This window comes from Callorhinus ursinus, unplaced genomic scaffold (assembly GCF_003265705.2).
Source record: "Callorhinus ursinus isolate GAN/ISIS: 27379988/994484 unplaced genomic scaffold, GSC_fseal_2.0 scaffold1, whole genome shotgun sequence".
Taxonomy (NCBI): domain Eukaryota; kingdom Metazoa; phylum Chordata; class Mammalia; order Carnivora; family Otariidae; genus Callorhinus; species Callorhinus ursinus.
The window spans coordinates 60,313,453-60,337,399 of record NW_027397063.1 but is presented as its reverse complement, the minus strand read 5'-3'; the positions used below and the strand labels follow the sequence as shown (position 1 = coordinate 60,337,399).

At 46.5% G+C, this 23,947-nt stretch overlaps 1 protein-coding gene across 15 annotated transcripts in view; it reads right to left on the bottom strand.

Annotated features, from left to right (window-relative positions):
* Nucleotides 1-23,947, bottom strand: part of KALRN (kalirin RhoGEF kinase) — a 647,217-nt gene that overhangs the window by 16,799 nt on the left and 606,471 nt on the right. For all 15 annotated transcript variants that reach the window (XM_073894515.1, XM_073894519.1, XM_073894546.1 and 12 more), the window contains 8 exons: nt 23,263-23,386; nt 22,052-22,111; nt 8,080-8,107; nt 7,434-7,605; nt 4,828-4,949; nt 4,042-4,173; nt 2,336-2,500; nt 334-412 (listed from right to left, as the gene is read on the bottom strand). In XM_073894515.1, the coding sequence (XP_073750616.1) occupies nt 334-412; nt 2,336-2,500; nt 4,042-4,173; nt 4,828-4,949; nt 7,434-7,605; nt 8,080-8,107; nt 22,052-22,111; nt 23,263-23,386 (882 nt within the window). The remainder of the gene's footprint in view (nt 1-333; nt 413-2,335; nt 2,501-4,041; nt 4,174-4,827; nt 4,950-7,433; nt 7,606-8,079; nt 8,108-22,051; nt 22,112-23,262; nt 23,387-23,947) is intronic.

Here is a 23,947-nt window from a genome sequence, read left to right as displayed (position 1 = left end):
AAAAAATCATAGTTGAACTGAATGATAATGAAAGTGCCACATATCAGAACTCAGGAGATATAGCTAAAATTGTATTTTGAAGAAAAGGCTGAGCCTTAAATTCTTATATTAGAACAAAAGAAAGGCTGACAGTTGACAAGTGAAGCCTCCCCTCCAACTTAAAAAGTTCAAAAAAAGAGCGATAAAAATACACATAAATATTCTAGTTTTTTTCTTACTATAGAGAGAATACACTTAGTAAGGAGAAACAAACAACACTAAAAGCAAGTCGTTATTCTGATGTGATGATGTAAAGTACCCGTGAATGAAGGAATAGAAAAACGGGGTCATTACCTTCCAATTTCATTTAGCTCAGTATAAGCAGAATCAAAATTTTCCTTCCAGGAAATGGTGGCGCCATCAGCAGCAGCATCTTTGGAAGAGAGAGAATCCATTTATGATACTGAGGAAGCCATACAAGAATAAAGAAAAGATTAGCAGAAAATCTCCTGCATTGCCCCAATGCAACTCTTGTGACCAAATAGGGAGTCTAACTTAGTGGGGAAAATGCCAGGATTCTCTGAAATGTTATTTTTAAGAATATCATCCAAGGGGAAGCTGACATGACAGAATCAGACCCCCCCCACCCCTGCCACCCATGCCATCTACATAAACAAGAGAAAACTTGGGACAATCAGAGATGTAATCTCTGGATATTTTAAAATAGAAATCTGGTAGAAAAAAAATCAGAAGGAGAAAAACACACGGAAGGCGTAGAAAAGCCAGTGAGAATCAGAGCTGCAGGGGGATGCAGTGGAGGTTAGGGGAAGAGTTACAAGGGCCCAGAGGAGGAAAGGAGAGAATGTGCTCAAAACATCCTAACCACTGCTCTGTCAGCCAGCTGCCTCAGTGATGAGCTTAGCTGGTATACTCTTTGGCAGCATTATCTTATATGATGTGTTAATTCCCTGGCAATGATTTATACACACACACACGTGCACAAGCATGCATACCAATACATATATGTGCTGTCTCTTGGGACGAAGGCTCACAAGAAGGAACACATGAAGCAGAATTTAGTTAGTGGCTTGGGAGGAGAGGACTGAGCTGACAGCGAGGCTCTTATGACCCGGGCCACCTCAGGCCACCCAGAACACAGCTGGGCTGAGGCTCAGGTGCCTTATCTATATGGAATTCTGATGAAACAGAGACCCAGGGCCAAGGTTTCCCAGTGAGTCATGGGTCCAAGGGAGCAAGGCCACTGGGAGGGAGCTGAAACCCTGGGGACGGGCTGGGGAGCACTTGCAGAGTCAGTGGGGTTGGGGGGGCTGGGCTGTAGCTGAAGGCCCTAGAAGGTTTCTGAAGCCCCTCTGGAGACTCTGGGATCCCCTTAACCCAGAGACATACAGGTCTGTTTCTTTCCAGGGCAGTGACCTCCTCCTCTACCCCAACACAGACACGTTCCTTGTACCACGGAACACCTCAGGACTTGGAGATTTCTTCAGACTAACAAGTGTCCTCTTCCAAAATGTTCTTGGGACCAAGGGGGTGAGACAGTGAATAGGTGGTATTTGTAAAATACTCATGTGTAGCCAGTTATAGGTGTATCTTAATTATCCAACACAACCACATAAAAATGTATCCATCGTGAGGGGCGCCTGGATGGCTCAGTCGGTTAAGGGTCTGCCTTTGGCTCAGGTCATGATCTCAGGGTCCTGGGATCGGGCTCCCTGCTCAGCTGGGACTCTGCTTCTCCTTACCCCTCTGCCCCTCTTCCCACTCATGTGCACGCTCTCTCTCACGAGTAAATAAATAAAAATCTTTAAAAAAAACATGTATCTACCTTGAAAAAAGACATTCTGGGAAGGCTGGGGGTGGCGAAACTATCAAATACTCATTTTGATTCAAATCCTTCAAGCAGCTTGCTTCCCTCTCCCCAGCTTAAACTGGTAAGCGGGGCTGTCTCTAATGCTCTGAGGCACACTTATGCCTTGCAGGGGGTCCCAGGGGAGAGGAGGTTTGGTGTCCCCATCTAGGAAAAGGGGCAGACAGCATCCAGGTGACTCACAACTCCTGCCCGCCCCTCTCTGTTCCCGGGGACCTATGCAGGTGCCCAGGGACCCTGGCAGGCCCAGGGTAGACATGGGTGGCAGACCTCACTTTTGCTCCAGGACAACTGAAATCACACTTTTCATCAGGTCTCTGATACGTTGCTTGACGGAAGCCACTGGCAAATGCAGGTTACCTCCTGCGTGGTGGCCTGCCATGCCAAGGGCCAGCCAGCACCGGCGAGTGTGTGAGCTGCCCGGGCGCCTTGCCGCCCCCGCCTGGGGTGCTGGGCATGGCCGGGACTCACCGTACTCGGGGAGTCGCACAAACTCCGAGGGCTCGCTGGGAAGGCTGATCCCCCAGGGGTTACTGGCGCTGACTCGGAACTGATAAGGACTCCCAGGACTGAGGTCCTCGACAACGAGGTAAGTGTCCAAGGTCGAAGCCACCGACTGCTGCCAGGCCTGGGAACCTAGCGCAAGATTTCCGAGGAGAGGGAAAGAGAAAAAGCCAGAGGGACATTGTTTCAAAGACCTTCAGCAAACAAAGAAAGGGAAGTTGACACATTTCCATTCTAGGAACCTTTGTGGTTGCTGATTGGGCTCAGCAAGCCTGTGGGCCAACTGCAGCAGGTTTGGACTCCATTTCCTAAATGACTGAATGGATCATGAGGGGCGGGAAAGCAGCTGGCCTAGGGATGCCGCTCATTTCCAGACGGGCATGTGTGAGGGTGAGAAGGCAGAGCTCGTACAGAATTTACAGAGGAATGTGTGGCAACTCGTTAACAAGGCACAAAAATATATCATAAATCACAAGATGCGAGAATATATGCATTGGGAAGTGGAAACAAACTAGAAGTGAACAAGCACTGAGCACTCCACGCAGGTGAAGTGCTGTGCCAGGCGTCCACGTGATTCTCCCATTTCACTTCCACACTGAAATCCCCAGAAACCCTGCGAGGTTGGGAATGGGAGGAACCGAAGCTCAGAAAGATGAAACGATTTTTCTCACGAGAACTGCGTGAACATGATGAGCTAAGAACTGCACAGTGCGGAGGAAACCACTAGCTTTGAGAGACGCGTCCCCCAGCTCAGCTCGGACACCTGTGTGCTGAGCGGGGACGCGCAAGAGCGAACAGCTTCACAAAGACGCAGAAGTAAACAGCTTTGTAACTGCACAGGGCCTCCTCGGCAGAAGAAAGAAGACTTGAGATACTATGAGCAATGGAGAGTGCAACAAATGATTTTGGTTCTGGGCACGAACAGTGGCTGGAAATTCAGCTGTGTAATTCATAATGCGGTTCAGAGATGTGTTATTAACAACTAGAGCTAGCTGACAGCTTCTTATGTAACTAATTCGTCTTGATAATAGGTGACAGGTTCAGGTGTTTCTGACTGCTGAACTATGTATGCACCCTCAGCATGTAAACGTAACAAATTTAAACAATGAACAGCTTTTTAAAATCATTATACACATGTATGTATGTAAAATTGAGAGGTCACACAAAATGTGTATGCAATCTCTATTTATATATGTGATCTCTAACTTTTATCTGGGGGTGGGGGTAAAGCTCTGCTTCTGCTACCCTAGTTATCACTCTGGGAGAAAGATCACCAATTCGCAAACTTGACACCTGGGTTTAATGCCAGCCATGCTTCTTACTAATGCCTGCCTCGTGTTCCTTAACTTTCTTTAGGCCTTAGCCTCCTCATCTCTAAAATGGGCCTGATTGCCCCTGTCTGGGGAATAGGGCTTATTAAGGGCAGAAGTGCACATGAAGGCACTTTGAAATCTGCCAGGAGTCATTATCAGTTTGGCGAAAACCACTGCTAGAAGTTGAGATCAGAAGGCGGCTGTAGTCCAGCACTGAGGTCTTTATGCTGAGTTGGAAGACACAAGAAGGAACAGCTGATGAAAGGCATGCAGGTAGTTTATGACTCTGAAGGACCTCCCCTTTTGAGGAAGGGAAGAAAGAAACCACATAGGAGGGGGTAGTAGGGGGAGCCGGCGCACCTTCTTCTCTGTACTCCACGGTGTAACCGGAAATTGTGCAGTTTCCCGTGCTGGAGGGAGGCAGCCAGCGGAGGATCACGGAGGTGCAGCTTCTCTCCTGGGCGATGGGGCGGTTAGGGGCCGCTGGAACACCTTCGCAGACAGAAGTTATGGTCAAGCGCTATTTCTGCAGAACTTGGCATTTTGCACCAACGTTGAATGTTTCCTAGGAAACATGACCTTCCCCATGTCTCACATTTTTCCTACGGCCCTTTCCACCAAGTGGTACACCTTTCTCCAGGCCCTGGAGAGGCCTGACAGATACTCTTTGGGGTTAGAAGTTCTTCTTTGGGCTAAAGACTGCACGCTGGAGATAAAGCTAGACCTGGAAACTATGCAGATAAGTTATGGTGGGCCACAGAGTGCTCTTAGCGAAGACTCCTCTCCCCTTTGCTGGACTTTGGGATTTCACAATGGACATTTTCTTCCCCAGGTCTCAGGGAATCCTTGTAATGTCTACTTAAAATATTTGATGAACATAAATTCATAGAGATAGGAAGTAGAACGGTGGCTGCCAGGGGCAGTGGGGAGGGGGGATGGGGAGCTGTTGTTTAATGGATATAGGATTTAGTTTTGAAAGATGAAAAGAGTTCTGGAGATTGGTTGCACAGCAGTATGAATGTACTCAACACTACAGAATGTACATTAACATTGGTTAAGATGTTCAATTTTATGTTACATATATTTTACCGTAATAAAAAATATTTTTAAATTATAAAAGGTGTTTGATGAACAAAGAGCCTGTACCTTGCACTTTAACTGTAGCAGACGTAGACGCGGTGCCGTGGTCATTTGTTGCTATGCAGGTATAAATCCCACTGTCTTGGGGCATCAGATTGCAAATCTTCAGGGTGATTTCCCCCGAATCACTAGAAACACCAAAAGGATGCTCCTCAGACTCTAGTAATGACACAATTGACTGATGGGTAAAATCCCATAGGATGGGCACATGGTGTGCTGAGCTGAATCCTCAGGCCCATGGTCTCGTCCTAGCTCTGGGACTTTCCTGTACACCTTGGGTGATCACCTTGTCTTTCTATAGTCCCATTTCTTTATGGGGGAAATTCTTGCCTCTCCTATGTCTCATGTTTGTTGTATATAGGGTATAGGGATAGAAAAGGAGTAAAACAAGATAAGAATTAGAACATGGTTTGAAATATATAAAGCCCTATGCAATATTACTGGTATTATTACCACTAGCAACTTTGTCCTAAAATATTCTCAGTCTCATAGAACAATAACAAATGGTACAAGAAATTGGAGGGGCAACTGTGTGGCACAGTCAGTTAAGCGTCTGACTCTTGGTTTCAGCTCAGGTAGTGATCTTGGGATCCTGGGATTGAGCCCCATGTGGGACTTCATGCTCCACATGGAGTCTCCTTGGGATGCTCTCTCTCTTTCCCTCTGCTCTCCCCTCTACGCTCACTCTTTCTAATAGGTGAATAAATCTTAAAAAAAAAAAAAAAGAAGAAGAAGGGGCACCTGGGTGGCTCAGTCAGTTAAACGTCTGCCTTCTCTTTGGCTCAGGTTGTGATCCCAGGGCCCTGAGATCGAGCCTCGCTGCTCCTCAGGGAGCCTGCTTCTCCCTCTCCCTCTGCCCCTCCCCCCCACTCCTGCTCTCTCTCTCTCTCTCTCTCTCTCTCAAGGAAATAAATATTTTTTAAAAAGATTTAATAAAAAACAAGAAAATGGAACAACTGAGAATGAAAATGTTTAAGTATTTCAAATTCTACTAGGGGACCCTCAGAACAAGTAAGTGAATTAAGTAAAAGGCAAATTCCACCACTAAATGCTAACTTCCCTAGTAGTCCCTGTCTGGGGGCCAGGATGTCACAAGGGAAGCGCTGCTCAGAAAGGGTGAAATGCAGCAGTCACAGTCAACCCCACTCCTCCCCGCTGTGGAGACATATACAGCCTGTGGCTCTTTGGGACCCTCACCAAGCACTGGCTCTCACACTAAGTTCCACGGGCCCACTGATCTTAGGACCTGGCCACTCCTGGCCATCTTTGCTGGGAATATCATTTCATATGCACAAAAATTAAGTTAATGGATGGGAGTTTGATTCTAGATGATTCTTTGATAAATGCTTAAGTACTTAGGGCTCCTTACTGCTTGTCCGCTATAAACAGTAGTTAGGGGGCGCCTGGGTGGCTCAGTCGTTAAGCATCTGCCTTCAGCTCGGGTCATGATCTCAGGGTCCTGGGATCGAGCCCCGCATCGAGCCCCGCATCGAGCCCCACATCGAGCCCTGCATCGGGCTCCCTGCTCCGTGGGGAGCCTGCTTCTCCCTCTCCCACTCCCCCTGCTTGTGTTCCCTCTCTCACTGTGTCTCTGTCAAATAAATAAATAAAATCTTTAAAAAAAATAAACAGTAGTTAGTACACAATAAATACTAACAGAATGATTGGGAGGCTGGCAACCAAGGGTATTTTTTTTTTAAATACCCTTTCTTTATGGAAGCATGTGTATGGCTGGATTTTCTGTTTAACATTTGCATATTTTGGAGTGAGTCTTTTCCTTTTCTTCTAAGAAAATTGTTCTTAGGTTAATGGAGGAATTCAATAGATCACTGTTTCACAGGATCCTGACGGGCACAAAGAAACCCCAGGATGTTGGGATGTGAGACCCACATTCCTCCCACAGGTCTGGAGCCTTTGCCACTACTATTGACATAGAGATTCCCTTGGGGAGCCTTCGGGAAAGATCAGCCAATTGGGTGGATGTACATCAGTGACTGTCAAAGCTCTTTGAAAGCATGGTTCATGCTTGACCTGAGATATAGAGGTTTACGTTTTATTTTTCCCCCAAAGATTTTATTTGTTTGACAGAGAGAGAGACCACGGGAGAGGGAACACAAGCAGGGGGAGTGGGAGAGGAAGAAGCAGGCTTCCCACTGAGCAGGGAGCCCAATGCGGGGCTCAAACCCAAGACCCTGGAATCACGACCCGAGCTGAAGGCAGACGTTTAACCAGCTTAGCCACCCAGGCGCCCCTAGAGGTTTATATTTTTATTTGTCGAGTGTGGGTGCAGAATGCAGTCTTGCCAACTGTCCTTGTAGGTTCAGGTACGTCTCTGTGATGCCGAGCAGCACGTGAGCATGCGGGGGCCCTTGCGCCGTCTGGCAGGCTTGGTGGCAGGGCGCAGCGAGCGGCGGGGGCCGTGTGAGAGCACTGGCACGAGAACATGCTTTCCCGAGCTGCCCGCGGTGGTTGACTCTATTTCTCTCCTCATCAAGGCCAAGTATTTGTGTTAGAATAGGCCCCAGGGCAGCTGACCCCCCGTAGAACCTAAGTGCCCAGCACAGAGGCTGCACTAAGGTGCCGGCGGTGTCCATGTGGGGTGCTCAGCTTACCAGGAGGAGACGGTGGATGTGGCCGAGCTGTTGTCCGTGTCAAGGACGTTCTGGTCTGGCCCCTTCCAGGTGATGGTGGGCTTCGGCCGCCCACAGACTTTGCACTGCAGTGTCACTGTGTCCCCAAGCAAGCAGGTCACATCCACTAAGGGCACAAGGAATTCTGGGGCCACTGTGGTCAGATTGACATAAATCATCATTTAGAACAAACAGAATAAATAGCCATTTCCCAACACCACCTTCTCCTGCCCCCCATGGGTAATGATTCAAATAACCTTCAGCTTAATACTGTTGAGTCATCCGTGTCCCAAGAAGTATTTTAAAAATAATAAATGTTTGTTTCAGAAAATCAGGAAACACAGATAAGTAAGAAGAAGAAAAGGCTCCATGATGTCCTGATACAGAGGTAACTACTGAGAACATTTTGGTCTATGTCCTTTGGGCTTTCATCAACACCCTTTTTCTTACACAAATTACACATATTGCAAGTTGTGGTCTTTCCCACCCCAGCAGTTTATCGTGAACACCTTTCCTTGTCCATAGCTCAGAACCACATTACCATTATTTACAGCCTCTTCCTCATTGCTGGGTTTGCCACAATTTATTTAGCCAAACCCCATGTTCTCAATTCTACTTTTTAACTCACCTTCTTGGATGAAATTTGGATTTAAGATCTGAAAAACACAAAGAAACAGAAAACTGCTTAAATCCTAAACTACTGAAAAACAACAGGAGACTTCTACCCTCTTGAGTAAAAAGGAAGTACGGTTTCAGGAGACGAAGCCTGGAGGCCAGGCTCTCTTGCTTGCGACCGTGTCAGCATCTCAGTAACAACTCCAAGCACCTGCTGTGCTTCCCTCTCTACTCTGGTTCTTCACGCTCCTCTGGGCGGCCCAGGGTCCCAGGCAGGTGTATCATGACTGTGAGCTCTGCTGGCTGCGGCTGGCCTTTCTCTCCCGCGTTTCACTTCCTCGGTGGCTCTTCCTCCCTGTCAAATGCATAAAAGCCCTGCTCCCTGTCCCGCTTCAATCTGCGCTCGAGCAATGTGTTGGCACCGGGTCTTCCCGGTGTCACGGATTTTCCAAAAGCAGAGCACCTGACCTGGATCAAACTGCAATGGTCATTGACATTCACCACTAACCATTAACCCAATGGTTTCCTTGCAGATGTAGCCCTCCCCCACCAAACAGGGGAACGTTCTCTTCAGGCAGCTACATGCAGAGCTTGTGTGGTTGCAGGGGAAAGGGAAGGTCATACACATCCATCCTGTCCCCAGCATAGGGCTACTTGAAAAGCACTGACCTAGGGGTTCTAGCCCTTCGCGCTGCCTAGGTGAAAACACGGACTTAGGCCAACAAAGTGACCTGAGGTTTGCATGGCTGGTTGGCAGAGACACTGTGGGGGCTCTTGACACACATTGTAAAGGCTGCCTCGTGACCCCATGGATCTTCACAGATGATGGACTTCTGGCCGACTAGCCATGCTGAAAAGTCACCCCTTCTCGATTTTTCTCTCATCTTTTGTTTTACCTCTCATCACGGGAGTGCAGGTTATAAAGCTTGGTGGGGTGAACAAAACATGGGTTTCAGAGTCAGAAAGGCTGGGGCTCACCTCCTTTGTTTCGTGTGATAACAACTTAAGATTTATTACATCAGTTTCCTTCCCTATAAAATGGGGATAACTAATACCTATTGCGAAATGTTATCGCAAAGATCAAATGAGTAATATATGTCAAGTGCTTGACACAATGCTTGACAAGTATTCAATGACTACTTAAGTAAAGAAAGATGATCTAATTCTTGTCATCTTCCTTCTGCTAAGCAGCCTATTGTTACAGTGCCTTTTCTCTAAGAGTTTATGTTGTAAAATTCTTCTCTCCTTCGTAAATGAAGCCAGACAGCTCACGTGCCTCACAAATGGCCCATTGGGGTCTTCATACTCATCTTCCCGTACTTACTTCTGTTGTATGTGAACACGGTTTCTGTCTGTTCTTCCCTTAATCAGGATCCATGTGAGCCCTTTGGAACAAAGATGCTATTTTCTCCCTTTGGATTCTCCTTTGCAAACCAATTGCCCACATATAGCACCCAGCTTTTTCATAAAGTGAGCTGTGGAAAACCCTTGCAATGACAAGTCCTGGGGCTGTCAAGTCTTGAGACTGACCTTGGCAGTGTCCTCTGCTAGTCTCAAAGGCCACATACACCGCTGCCCGGGCTTCCTTTAAATCAGTGGTTCTCAATCCTTAACCCGGGCAACTTTAAAAACACGAAAAGACCAATGCCTGGACCTCAGGTCTAGAGATTCTTTTAGTTGGTGTGAAGTGGGGCCAGATATCAGGATTTTTGAAAGCTGCCTCAGGGGAATCAACATGCACCCTGGTTTGAGGAAAGCCGCTGAAAGCCCCCTCTATCCAAGGGAACTGGTCTCAGGTAAACCAACTCCCTGCCCCTGAGGTTTTTCTGGGGTGGGGCAGGGAGATGTGGGGGCATTTGGTAGAAGCTGCCTTTCCCACACCTAAGAGACCCCCTCTTCGTGAGGAGACATGGGGCTATGGCAGGGGGACAGCCCGGGAACACGGTGGGCAGCACCCCATCACTTGTAGTGATGTTGAGGAGGCCACAAAGGTCCCCCCCCGGCTTAGCCAAGGCAGAGAGAATGACATTGGCACCAGTCATTTCACAGTCTAAGAAAAGGAGATGAAGAATATTTTCTAAATGTTATCAGGGCTTATCACAGAGTGGCGAGATCAAGGGTGGCTTTTCCTCCATTCAAAAAACATTGTCTCCTCCTCCAGGCTGGTGCAAGCTTTTACGGATTTAGAGATGCTAGGATGGAGGCTCTACCCTCAGGATTTATAAAATGCCTAAATTTCCGGTGATTTTTTTCTTTCTCTTCTTACCTGGGCTTTCCAAATATTCTGCAGTCCTTATGTTTCACTTTTATAATCTTTTTCAAAGGAAAAGAGGGCACAGTTAGAGCTACTAGACTGTAGGTTCCTCAAGGACTGGAGCATGTTATTTTTCTTGTATCTTAGGCCCCTAGCCTGGCTTCTGCTGTGAAATGGGCATTTAATACATGTTGGTTGAATGAATATTTGACCTTTGTCCTCATTCCAGTTCTTCTAAGAATTGGGGATGGCTCATAAATAGAATCTGGAACTAGGTCCGTACGATCTATAAAATAATTATTTCAGGGTGTATTACTAATAATATTTATCAGAGCCAAGTTTTCAAACACAGATGGAAAGCAAACTTTTGGGAAAACGATGAAAAAAAAATAAAATCCATTGCCTCTGAGAGAGGAGGTTCTCAGCGGCGTTCCACTCACGAGGGAATATAAACTTCAGGAGCAGACAAAGCATATAGTATTCAGACCCCAAGCAGACACACTCTCTTGCCTTGGACATTCTTAAACAGCTTAGGCCTCATTTGTAGCTGTAAATTGGGGATAACGGTGTGCACCGGAAACCTTGTTTGATGCAAGGGCTCATTTGTTCCGATAAAGATGTACTGAGCTGCTCCTTGGTTGTAACCTGCAGCGAGCAAGGCAGACATGCTCTTGGGCCGAAAGTCTGGTGGGGAAGACAGAATTCAGGGATCTCTGCACAGCGGCCAGGATGGTGCCTGGCTGATGTTAACTACCAGCCTGAAACAGACACGGAGCCCTGCCTTTTCTCTTGCCCTACCTCCCCCATCAGGACTTTAGGGTAGAAACGATTTGGGAATCCTGCCAGCTATGTCCAGTGGCCTGTATTTCCCATCCTGATGGGAATCCACAAGGGAGTAAGACAGTGATCACATGCCAGGAGTGACAGGGAGGAGACAAATGGCCCTTTTTCCATTATAACATTTTAAGTGGGGTTTCATAACTCTGCACTGCAATAGTACTTCTATAAAACAGCACCCCAAACGGCTGTGTAGGGAATTTTTTGCCTTATTCCTCTTTCCCATCACTCCAAACGTAGTTGGAAAAGAGGAATAAGGCAAGAAAGTAGCTCCTTAATTTCCACTGTTCTTATTAAATACATACATTGTTTAAAAAGCAAACCTTCCTAATTTGGAGGTAGACTTAGCAGGAAGTTGGAGAGAAAGGTTGCCAACAAGGCTTACTTGCCTGCCTTCTATCTGGAAGGGGCTTGTGGAAGGCATCAGTCTTCATTCCTCTACCTCCTGGCCTACCCAAGCATTGCCGATAATGATAATAACATCAGTGGTTTGTGTCACATCATGTAGTTGGCATAGACCACTCACAAACTCCTTCATTTGCTCATCCCAAACTCTGGGAGGGTGTGCCAGGCAGGTGCTATTGTTCGTATTTCCAGATGAGACAGGGAAGTCCCTGTGAGGTCACACGTGCTCCTTCCACCATAGCATTCCGTGCACAGGCAAGGTCTTGGAAAAATTGTTGTGACACTGTCCTTGCTGTGGAAATCCTACCTGTCTACTTTTGCTCCCTAACCTTGCTCTCCATCCCATTTCTACCTAGTCCTCCCCTTTAAACTCCTCTAGCAAGGACCAAGAGCCTGGCTGAAATTCATTCTAATGCTTTTCTAACTTTGACTCTGGATTACACCCTTGGAAGAGTCCTCCCTCATTTTTCCTCTTTCTACTTCGAAGCAAGTTGGAATATGGACTGGAGGAGGGTCACGACAGCCTCCTCACACTGCAGTGGGACAGCCTAGGTATTTGTCTATGGCTCCCTGTGGACTACAAGGCCCACGTGGGCAAGAACCTTGTTCACTGTTATTGCCTTGGAGCCTAACACAATACCTGGCACATAAGGGCTCCACAGGTATTTGTCAAATCCATCCATCCATCAATCAGTCAGTCAGTCAAGGGGTGGGATCCTAATTTGGTGGGAGTTGAGAAAATGTCTTGCCATGAACTTGCAGTGTTTTCCTATTTCCATCAATTGGATTGTGACTTGCTCTGGAATCTCATCAGTCAGTCCATGCCTAAGAGTTAGCTGACAGTGATCTCTTCCTCCTCCCTGCTCTTCCGGAGGTTGGTACCTATGGTTCTGCTCATGCTTCTATTATGTCATCTTCCCTACATGCTATTGCCCTACCAGACTCACGAATCCTTTGAAGATAGGAACCCTTTACATGTTTTATGCACCATTAAGTCATGCTGCCTACCATAGCATCTTGCGCATAGCAGAGTCCAAGTATTTGTTGAATTAAATTAACTCACCCAATTGGTAGACTAGAATCTAGGCCTCCTGACCATCTTGTCTAATTAATGATCATTGTTGGTGTGTGCCGAGACCTGAGATATCAGCCCGGGGCTGGAAGGGGTAATCATAAGCTACACATATTTCTTGAAACCTAATGTTTTCCTTCCTTAGAAACAGTTTGAGAGTCCATGGAGAGTGGTAGATGGGAAAGAGGAGGGAACTGGAATCGAAATGGATATGGTAATGGAGGCAAAATGACACTGTTGTATAAAATGCTCATGTTCTCTCTCTGGGAGACGCAAACCCAAGCGGGAGAGGCTGGTAGAGACAGGGCTTGGGACTCTGCTTTTATTTGAACAGCAGAGGGCGGCAGGTGGTCACGCTTCTTCCTTGAGAGAGAGAGAAAGGAACCACCACAACGTGGTCCACCAGCTACTTAGTTTCTTCCTTTTGGAAAGAATTCCAATTGTTTTCTTCAAAATGGGAGGGCAATGAGGTAATGGGAAAGAGTTAGAGGTAAAATCAACCAGCATTTAATAACAAGCTGAGCTTTGAAGAAATCCTGAGTCTCTTTTTCTTGCCAATGTCCAAAATTCTGGCCCCATGTCCTGAGAGTGATGGCAAAATCCTTGTCTAGAAAACCAGGTGTCAACTGACTCCAGAAAGAAAACACCCCATCCCATTTTTTTCCCAATCCCTCATTACCAGTCACAAAACACAGTTCAGAACTACAGATCTAGAATGCTGAATCAAAATGGCCAAAAGAAACTCAAACCAAATGTTCTAAACTCATCTCAGAACTAGCCTGAACAAACCCAGAATTTGTATAGTTGGCCTTGTTTTTTTATTGCCTTTGTGTTTTTTTAATGGGAATCTCTGTTCAGAAGAGGAAGGGAAGGGATTTTAGATGATTTTAGGTGAGGAAATTTGGCAATAAAATGAACAGATATAAGAAAACCAATTTCTAAAATTTAGGTATGGTTTCTGGTTTGGAGGTTTAAGCCTTCCTGTTTTTAATCTGGCCAAACAAGACACGATTTTCTAAATCTTTAGAAAATATCCCTACCTCTGCTTATCTCTAAATGGACATAAAGCAAGCTGCAGGACACAAAGTAGGTGAATGCAACACAATCCCAAACAACAATGGGATTGTCTTTGAAGTAGCTCCTTACTTTCCAGAGTATTTTCATGACTGTCTAGTTCTAAGTCTTTTTTCTTCAACTTTGCCTTTTTTTCCCCCTTTGACCTGGTTGTGATAGAAATATTTTAAAATTTCCTAATGTATACATTTTAAAAATTATTTTTGTTACTGGTTTCTAACTCAATTGCATGGTGGTTGGAGACCTTGATCTATAGGATACTCATTCCTTGATTTTTGATGAGACTTGTGTTATTAGCACATGGTCCATTTTTGTAAAAAGTTGTGTGTGTTCTTGAGAAGAATGTTTAAGCGCTGGCTGTTGGGTACAGGTCTCTGAATGTTCATGTGTCAAACACATTAGCTGTTTTATGGGGATTTCTAGTCCGACTCCTCTTCCCACCCCTCCTCAGTATTTTGGTTAGAGACCATTTGGTGTATCCTTGAAAATAAAAAGGATAGAAATATTACTTTTAACATAATAATGAAAAAAAATCCACCACTCATCCCACAAAACAGTCAAAGCAGAAGGTGGTTTATTACTGTGCATGCATGGGTCTCCTGCGCTCCCAGCAGCCTGGAGTTCTGTTCAGAAGGGACTGGGGTGAGGGGTGCTGTTACGACTTCCTTTTTATACATCACATGTCCAACGTGGAAGTCAAGATCTTGACCTTGGATAAAGGCTTTATGGATGAATGCTTTGAGGTCTCATCCCTTAATGATTCGACCCTCCTCATATTCCTACCCCCAAAACTTTTTTACTTTTTTACTCTTGTTCACCTACCTCTAGGTCTACTGCAGCAGCCCTCCAATTGACCCGCCTGACCCACTGTTGCTTGCTCAGGTGCCAGCTATGTTCCTAAAATGCAGAATGAGGGGCACCTGGGTGGCTCAGTCGGTTAAGCATCCGTGTCTTGGTTTAGGCTCAGGTCATGATCTCAGGGTTGTGAGATAGAGACCCGCATAGGGCTCCCCGCTGGGCATGGACCCTGCTTAAGATTCTCTTTCTCCCGAATGAAACACATGGACTCTGCTTAAAAACCTGCTTTTGGTCTCGTTGTCCACTGGGTCAAGTCCAGACTTCCTAGCAAGTTTCTCGAGGCCCTCATCGTTTGGTCCCAAGTCATCTGCTAGGCTTTGTCTCCGACAGCTCTTCTCACATACCTAAACCCCAGCTACCCAGACCATATACTCTTCTCAAAATGTGCCAGGCACTTTCATACCTCAGGCACCTTGCTCTTGCTCTCTTCCCCTTTACCCTCTGCAAGACTGTTTAGTAGTCCACCCAACCCATACACTGCCATCACGTGAAGCCAATGATCATACTTCCTACGAGACACAGGCTGTGAGAGAGAATACACAACCTTGGGAAAGTTACTTAACCTCTCTCTCTGAGCTCCAGTTTTCTCATCTGGAAAACAGGAATAATGATAAGAATACCTATGTATTGACACTGTTGGGAGGAAAGGACTCAGTAGAGCCAGGTACATAGAGAAGACTGATAAGTAGTAGCTGCTATTATTATTAGCCCAGTGCCTGAGTGGGTGTGTAAATACTCACTGAATGAATAAATGCATGGCCCCGTGCCTTTTAATAGAGCACATTGTAAAGTTTGCTGTGTGATATGAACATTTAATCAAACCTGCCTATCCCTATGTGACTGCATGCTTCTTAAGCATGGGACCTGATCTAATGTAATATGTTGGCCCTCCATTGTACTCACTGCAATGCTTTGTGTTATTCACTTTTGATGAATTGACTAGGATATCATGTTGAGTAAGCTTGTAGGTGAATCTTGACGGCACAGGGTTGGGGAGGGAGGTGGTGGTCTTTGCTTCTCTAACAGCTGCTCTTAGAGCAACTTCTCCTGGGTCAATGGCACCTCATAATCTCATTCATGGACAACATAAATGAGATGGGCGAGGCCTCCAGACTAGGGTGAGAGTGCCACAGGACACACATGACTGGGGAGGAGGGGTGTTAAGTGACTGTATTGGCCTGAGAAATCGATTCAGACATTTCTCCCATGTGATCGGATCTCCTTTCTTGGTTTCTGTGGCTGGACTCCTGAGTCACTGGGGAAGGGTGTGGGTGAGGCCAAGTCATCACTCCCACTGTTAAGGGATTTAAAAAGTTGTTGAGGAAGAAATTCTCCTCCGATAAGCAGATGTGCAACAAGGGAGGGCCTGAAACTTCTTAAAAAAGTACCTGAGCCTCACTGAGCAGACCTCCTCCACATCACATGCCAAGTTTGGCCTCTCAAAGCACCACAATCAAGACCGGCTCTCTCCCTTTTTGAAGTAATCTCTACATCCAATGCGGGGCTTGAACTCATGAGCCTGAGATCAAGAGTTGCATGCTCTACGGACTGAGCCACCCAGGCGCCCCAGACCTGCTCTTTTTGTTGGTTGTGTGACTGTGACCTCTCTGATCCTGTTTCCTCTAGGAGGGTAAGAAAACCCCATCTTCACAGGGTTGCTGGAAGGAATAGAAAACATAACAGATGTGAATATGCAGTGGAAGATTTTCTTGTAATTCTCCCAGGAGAGAGAGATGCCAGCTCTGGCGAGTTAAGTGCCCTTCCCTTAGTGGCAGAATATAAATCAATCTGCATGTTGAGTCAGAACAAAGCCAGGCAACAAGAGTGAGTCTCCAGGCCAAACCCATCAGATATATTACAAAGAAAATATTTTGTAAAAATAAAAAGACAGGAATATGATGCTTCACTTTCTTTTCTCCAAAGAGCTCTTTTCATAAAAAAATTTCTTTTTATATAATGCAGGAACAGGCATCAGTGGAAACACACTGGCGATGCCAGGAGGTCAGTCACCTGACTAGGGGTGTAAGAAGTTTCCTTCAGTCTGTCTGACCAGGTTATTTTGAAGCTCTGAATCTGGGACAGGGAGCCAAAGCAGCTGAGGTGGGAGCAGCAGGCTAGCTCTTTCAAGATGCAGAAGCTGGGGCTGGACAACTGTGGGTATGGGGAAGGAAAGAAGGGTCAGCTCTGGCCACTCAAACCCTTCCAGCGCCGGGAGTGGACATTCCAGTCCGATCTCAGGAGTAAATGTACCCAGGCCATTCCTGGCACATCTCCTTCGAAGCAAATTTCTGGGTCAAGGCATAGAATCTCTGACTTCTTCTGTTGGAAGGTCTCAGTGTTTTCAGTTAGAAGTTCAGGAGAGCAAAGGGTCTCAAAGTCCACTGATAGCACACCTTGGATCCATGTGGTGCTCAGAGGATTCCACACCGCATACATAAACACCCGTACCCTTGAGCTGTGTGACCTCTCAGAGAAACCCAAGCCTCGGCAAGGCTAAGTGGCCTGAAGCCCACAGTTGACAGTACCTAGACTGTAACTCAGGTGTTCTGACTCCCGTTCCAGTGTTCTTTCCATGGGGTACTTTCCATGTGCCTTTGTGTGATTTTTAGAAAAGTAATCTCTACCCCCAATGTGGGGCTTGAACTCACGACCCCAACATCAAGAGTCAGACGCTCTACCGACTGAGTCAGCCAGGTGCCCTATCTTTATGGCATTTTTATTTAAGTCATACTTTAGCCCTGGAAAGCTGGGATGGGCAGATATGATATTCCTCTTTGTTGAGCTGGAAAGTTGAACAACAAATCTACACAGAAAAATTGGCACTGGAAGGCAGGTCTTCTTATCTTCCAGGATGTGTTTTAGATTAAAAACAACCTGGAGATGAGGGAGCAGCACCCTGCCTCCCCGCCCACGAGGGGAGCAGGTTGGTGGAGGTGGGGGAGCGATGGCCAGGGAAAGACACAATCTGCCTTCAGGACATCTTCTCATTTTCAAACTGAAAGATGCAACTTCTCTGCCTCAGTTTCCTCCTCTAAGTCTTTGAAGGGGCTGGGGTGATGGAGACGAATGGGGAGTTATTGTTCAGTGGGTACAGTTTCAATTCGGGATGAAGAGAAAGTTCTGGAAATGAATAGCAGTCACAGCTGCACACATTGGGAACCCCAAGCACAGGGGTTCATGGCACAAGCCACGGGGGCGGAAGGTATTTAATGCCACTTAAAGATGGTTAAAATAGTAAATTTTACGTTATGTATGTTTTACCACAATAAAAAGTAAATAAATGAAGGGGATGGAGTTAACTGAAGGTTTCTAAGTTTCTGTCAACTCTGAAAGTCTAGGATTCTTATCCTGACTGGAAATTTCCTTCTGATGTAGCTTTGCCTTTCCAAGTGAAGTGCTTTCTCTCCCTCATCTCTCAGAACGCTCTCCCACAAGACCCCAACCCTGTTCTTAGGCAGAAAGGAACCAACCACCTGAGCTAACTGACTCCCAGCTGACATAATGACCGAGGGTAAGGTCTGCATTTAGTCTGCGTCGTGGATGAGGCCGGCTCCTTGTTAAATGGGGTAGAGATGGAACCTTTTTGGAATTGTGACAACTTCTTGCTTTGATGGATTGATGTTCTCTGCTAAAAGTGGCATTGGGCTTTGTTTTAAAATTAAGATGCATTTACTTAATTGGGCTTGACATAAAAGCTGGACTGAGGAACCTTATCCCCGAAGATGAAGGCCCAAGTCTGGGAGGCTGGTTGAGGCCTTCCTCCTCCAGCACATGATGTTGGCATGCGGCAGTTCTGGGGCTGGAGGGCAGGTGCAAAACCCCGAGTCTCAACACAGTCCTCAGACAAGTTTCCAAGATGGTAGGGGTGTGGGAACCTGCCTAGCTGGGTCCTGTGAGAAATCCAGGATAGCTCAGGGAGGATCCAGACTTCTCAGAGGTGGGCACTGGCTCAGAGGGTGGATGGCAAGCCTGAACCCTTGAGCCCTGGCTCCCGCCTGGGTGTCCGCACAGACACAGGATCAGGGGCTGACCTGGGAAGCTAGCAGGTGGGTGTGTGGTGCTCAGCCGACCATCTCACCTGCAGTCCTCATCAAGGAAAGGCACTCAGCAGGCTAAGCTGTCCTGGAAAAAATGCATTAACTGGTTCCCCAAAAGGCCTAGAGTTTGATTTTCAGCCTGATTGGATTCTTCTTCCATGTAGAAATGTTTCTGTTATATACAATATCCTCTTCTCCACCAGCCTCCAACGTGTGATCAGTGCAAGATAAAGTAAGGTGAACTATGGACAGACCTTTGCCATTTCTAGAATAGTTCTCTCTGAGGTGTGGTCACAGATCAGTAGGAAGCAAGGGGGAGCCAGACCAGGAGAGGATCTGTAGACTGGGAGCCAACCTTGCAGCAGCTGGTGGTAGGGCTTGTGTGCCGGGAGTGGGGCGTGGGGGCTGTACCTGCGACTCTTCACAAGCGTTTCTCCATAGGGGAAGGCAAAGGGTGGATACATTAGAGCAGAATTGCCTCCTTCTACATAGCTGGGCGTCCTTGGAAAGCTTTGGAAATCAGATTCCTAGGATTCAGGGTGCTTCATTTTCCTCTTAATTAGCTTTCAAGGAGGTGTCTATAAACCTCCATGAAATGGTATGGTGGGACGTACACCACCCGACGGTAGCAAGCAGCTGGTCTGTAAGCAAAGATGCAAGGAAACTGCTCCTTAAAGGGACCCTTCAATCCACCAATTGAGAAAAAGTAAAGAAAAGTAGCGAATTTGGCAGTGATGGACGTGTGGAGGCAGGAGAAAGAGCCTAAATACAGCTGGGATGGGAATCAACACGCGGACAGCAGGTCAAGGGTCGACAGTGGAGAGGGCCGGACTTAGCACCCAGAGACCTGGCCTGGAACAGTGAGTGCACTGTGTGTGGGGGCCGGCAAGGTGGCTGGGGCCGAGCACAGGGGTTCATGGCACAAGCCACGAGGGCGGCAGCACAGCTCACCAGGGCACAGGGACACACTGTCAACAACCAGACAACACACATCACAGTGCTCAGGTTCAGAAGATAAGAGTGAGGTTGGGGGCCAGGCTGGACCCGGTAATGATGCCCCAAATGACCAATGAGCAGCCAGAGGCCTTCAGGAGGCCACCTGCTTCTCAAGCTGGGTCTTTAAGGAATCTCTCTCTTTACCATGCACCCCGGGCCATTTTCCTCCTCTGCAACGAACATCGCAATGAAGTTCTGTTTACCTATCCTGTGGGAAAATTCTCAACTCATGTTGAACAGGTTGACTTTCTATGTCTCATTTGTTATTTGTGTCTGAAAATTCTAAGCTAGCAGTGCCAAGATGCCTGTGTTCCCTCAGCACCTGCTTATGTGCTGAGTTAACTTTAACACAGCCACTGCCCAAGAGCTCACTGGCACCTAAAAGGATCCATATGGAATATTCCAGGGCTGCATGCACACCTCCTACAGAAACCTTGGACTTACCAGAATATTTGGCTGGCTTCTAACCACATGCCCCCTCAACAGTGCCAGTTAACTGAAATGACTGCCTCAAGTATTGTGTTTGAAAACTTTCCAGACATGCATCAACATAATTCATGGCTTTCCTCCATTCAGCATGAACATCCTAATGCTTTTGCTTATGTATCCCAAAGCGCCTCCCTGGGACCCATCTCATTCAGTCTATGTGAAGGGCTGCAAGCCTTGGATGAATAAGAACCTTAGAAATGTGTTCAATTCACAAAGCAGGGCTAACATGTGTGCGCGCGTGTGTGTGTGGTGTGTTTATGTCCTTTTGCTTATCTAAACATAGAATGGAGCATCTGATTACATCAGTTAACTTTCTCTGTTTGCATTGCTCATTTGGCCCCACATGGCTCTGTGCCCACTTCTTGCATTAAAGAGCAGGGTGGGAAAGCCACTTTTCTCTTCCCATTCCACCTGAGCTGAAAAAGATCCCAAGTTGCTTTCTAGATCACAAATACCTGGCTTGTCCCTCCTTCTGCCTGGACTTCCTCTACTTGCAGATGACATCTCTGTTACGGGCCAGCGAAACTTAGACCTGGAAATACAGGGGTCAGCGTGGGTCTACAAGCTGATAGGTGTGGGCTCCCTGGGAGCTAGTGCCTATCCTATGAAACACAGGGAAGGCAGAGCCAGAAACTTCCCCTGGCTTCCTCATTCTCTAAGATACATTTAGGCTACGAGTGCCATACCCACTTCCTCCCACACTGGAGCACTGCATTGACCCACACCTGCTGGATTTAGCTCTGTGGCAATACCCACACTCACAGGCAACCATGGTATCCTGGCAGAACGCCTACTTTCAACCACTGTCTCTGACCTGATTCAACACAACTGGCATCTTCCACAGCTGACTTACTCCTTCTTGGGCAGAATGGTCTTGGGTTTTCTGGTCGTTGACTTTATATGGTGGTGGATTTCTTTGGGATTAGGTCAAATTAGAATAAGAATAATAAAAGTCCATTTAGTTAAGTGGAGAGCTTAGTCTATAAAAAGGAAAAGATTTTTTAAAAATACTCTTTATTTTGTACTTAGGGGAAATCTCTAAACTTTTATCCATTACTGGTAATGGGAACACAGATTTGGAGAAAAACATTTCCATTTACTCTGAAAGACAAAATGGCAGGGAAAGCCAGGTCTACATGTGCTCTAATTGTCTAGGGCTTATAAATTTATGAGGGTTGTCATTCCATGGCAAGCCATGCTGGAGTCCTATTTCTCTAACCCAAGATAGTTTCTAGCCAAGAAGGGGTTGGAAGTTGATTCAGTGTTCTTGGTGGAGGTGTTGGTTCTACTCCCATACCCCTGGAGCCTTACAGTGGAAGAAAGGCCACTGACAATGTTTTAGTCTCCCCATCTCTAGAGAGATTGCTGCTAAGGTTACAGAGGGAGGCCATTCCCAGGGGTGCTTTTACTTCCGGACAGGACAGCCACCACCCAGGAACCCTGGGGCCAGGCAGAGGTGGGTCCTGGAGTTGTTACCATCACTCATTTGCTCTAAGCCAGCCATACACAGTGACTGGGGAACAGGTCACCCACCAGCCCACACCAAGTCCATGATTTTGCCAAAGCCTCAAGGGAGGAATAGGTTCTAGTAGAAGAACCAGATGAAGAGAATAAAGGGGAAAGAAAAAGAGGAAAGAGGGAGGAAGGAGAAACAAAAGAGGGAGAAACTAAAACTAAAAGGGTTCTTGTCTTTTCAGCTAGTAATCGGCCACTCTTCATAACGCCATTTTCCATGGGGAAAAAAAAGTTGTTTTTTTTTTTTTAAATATCTAGGTCAAGTTTTCTATAAAAATTGAGCTGAATCAATGTTCTTTTTGTCTTTAAGTTGGGAGGGGACACCCAGAGATGCTCTCACATCACCATTTATCCTTGACTGACCAGTCACTTTAGCAAGGTCACTGTTATAGAACACATTTAAAAAGACAATCATCATAGCAAATAGGACAACAATAGCTGCTTCTACCTCCATGCTAGTATTAGGGTCAAGATCATCACACTCTGACTCCTCGGAACTGTTCGTCTCCTTGAAGGGCAGCATGAGGAGGAGGAAGAAAGAGAACACAGTTAGAACACAGGCAGCTTTTGCTGGAGAGGGAGGAGAACTTCAGAAAGGCATGAGCAATGGGAAATTGGGCAGAGAAAAAAAACCAAGTGCTTCTAAGGTGGGGGTGCTGATCACCCAGGGTGGCAGCATGCTCTTTTTGGGATGGGGCGGGGGCGGGTAGCTGGGATTGTGTGCTGCCACACATCTCATGGGAAACAGCAGTGGAAGAAGCAACCACATGAAGCATGAGTGCTGTAGAATTTAAACTCTTGTCTTCTGTGAGGCTGGGACTTCCCCGAGGAAAGTGAAGAAGGGAATACAATTTCTTTTCCCCAAGAAGGATGTTAGCATGGGTTTCGGTTGTTCTTATTTTGCTCAGGAAGGGGGAAAAGTGCCAGGTGGATAATCAGACATTATAACGATGTTCAGCATCAGAAGTCTAATTCCCATTGTCCAGAGTCAGATCTTTTCAGAGGGCCCAATGTAAACAAAACAGATCACATCGTTTCAAGATGGGGGGGGGGTGGCAACATGGGTCTGCCAAAGCTTAGAATCAGTGGATTCATAGTAAGAGCTGGATTATTACAAAACAGTAACTTGGCCTTGCCAATGTGCCTCCCCTTCCCTGCCCATGTGTAGGCCTGAAAATGATGTCGTCCGAATTCTGGGGAAAAGAAATGAAACTTTAGCAAGGCCATAGTGGCCCTTAAATTCCAAACCTCGGACTTCACAGGGTTGGAGGTTTGGCAAGCACCTTTAACCTCCTTACCCTGCATGTATTTTCAAACCTAGGATACTGAATGGGCAGCTTTGAGAACTTCAGTATGAATCAAGCATCTTGCATTTTTATGAGAATAATGCTACAGATAATTTTGTTATAAAACATGTGCACAGTATAAAGAGAAAGGTATAAAAGAAAAAAAGATACTTACTTATTTGAATCGAAGTTGCCAGGAGAAATAAAAAATAAAAAATAAATTGATCTTGCATGCAAAATCCTGCTAGACTACTTCCCCTCTGGTCCCCATACTGGGAAAAAAAAAATCCCCATCCACCCAAATTGACTCGTGAGATGCTGCAGGGTGGGAGTAGATGAGAGGTGGGACACAGCTCTGGAAGACCTTACTCACTTTAACAGAGACTTTGTTGCCCAGAATATCCTTGGGTTTACGAGGCCCTGTGGCTTCATTTTTACCCGTGTTCTCCACTTCCGCCCGCTTTCTCATTCGTAGAGTATGCCATGAACATGACTTCCTGTTGTACCAAAAAATGCACCAATCAAAATGGCAGATCAGGGCAGAGTGAGGCGGTGGGTGGGCCCGCCACCCTTGGGTGAGTCAGTAGGTGAGGTGCTCCAGTCAAGCCCCAGCTTCAGAGGCCCCAAACCTGCACGCCAGCTCCTGTGGTGGCTGGTGGCCGATCTCGCCTCCAATAGGGAGTGAGTGAGGATGTGCTTTGACCCCTCCTGAGAGATGTGCAAGTTGGCTGCAGCACTTGAGGAAAATAATGAGTACTGGGTTATTAAACTCTACCAAGGAAAGTTTTTATATCATACTGATGAAGCCTTAGAGGACTGAGGAATTCCCTTCCTGAGCAGTATGGTGGATGGTGGAAGAATGAGGTGGGGAGGGGGTGGGTAAAACAAAAAAGATAAGTAGATTTATAATGCATAAGCTACCAGTATTTTCCCAGGACCAGATAGAAAGACCCAAAAGGATGATTTTGAGGTTTTCATCTCATTATTTACATTCGGGCTGTGGCTACTCCCAAACACTGTAGTACAGATAGGACTTTTTTCTAGGGCATTTGACTTAA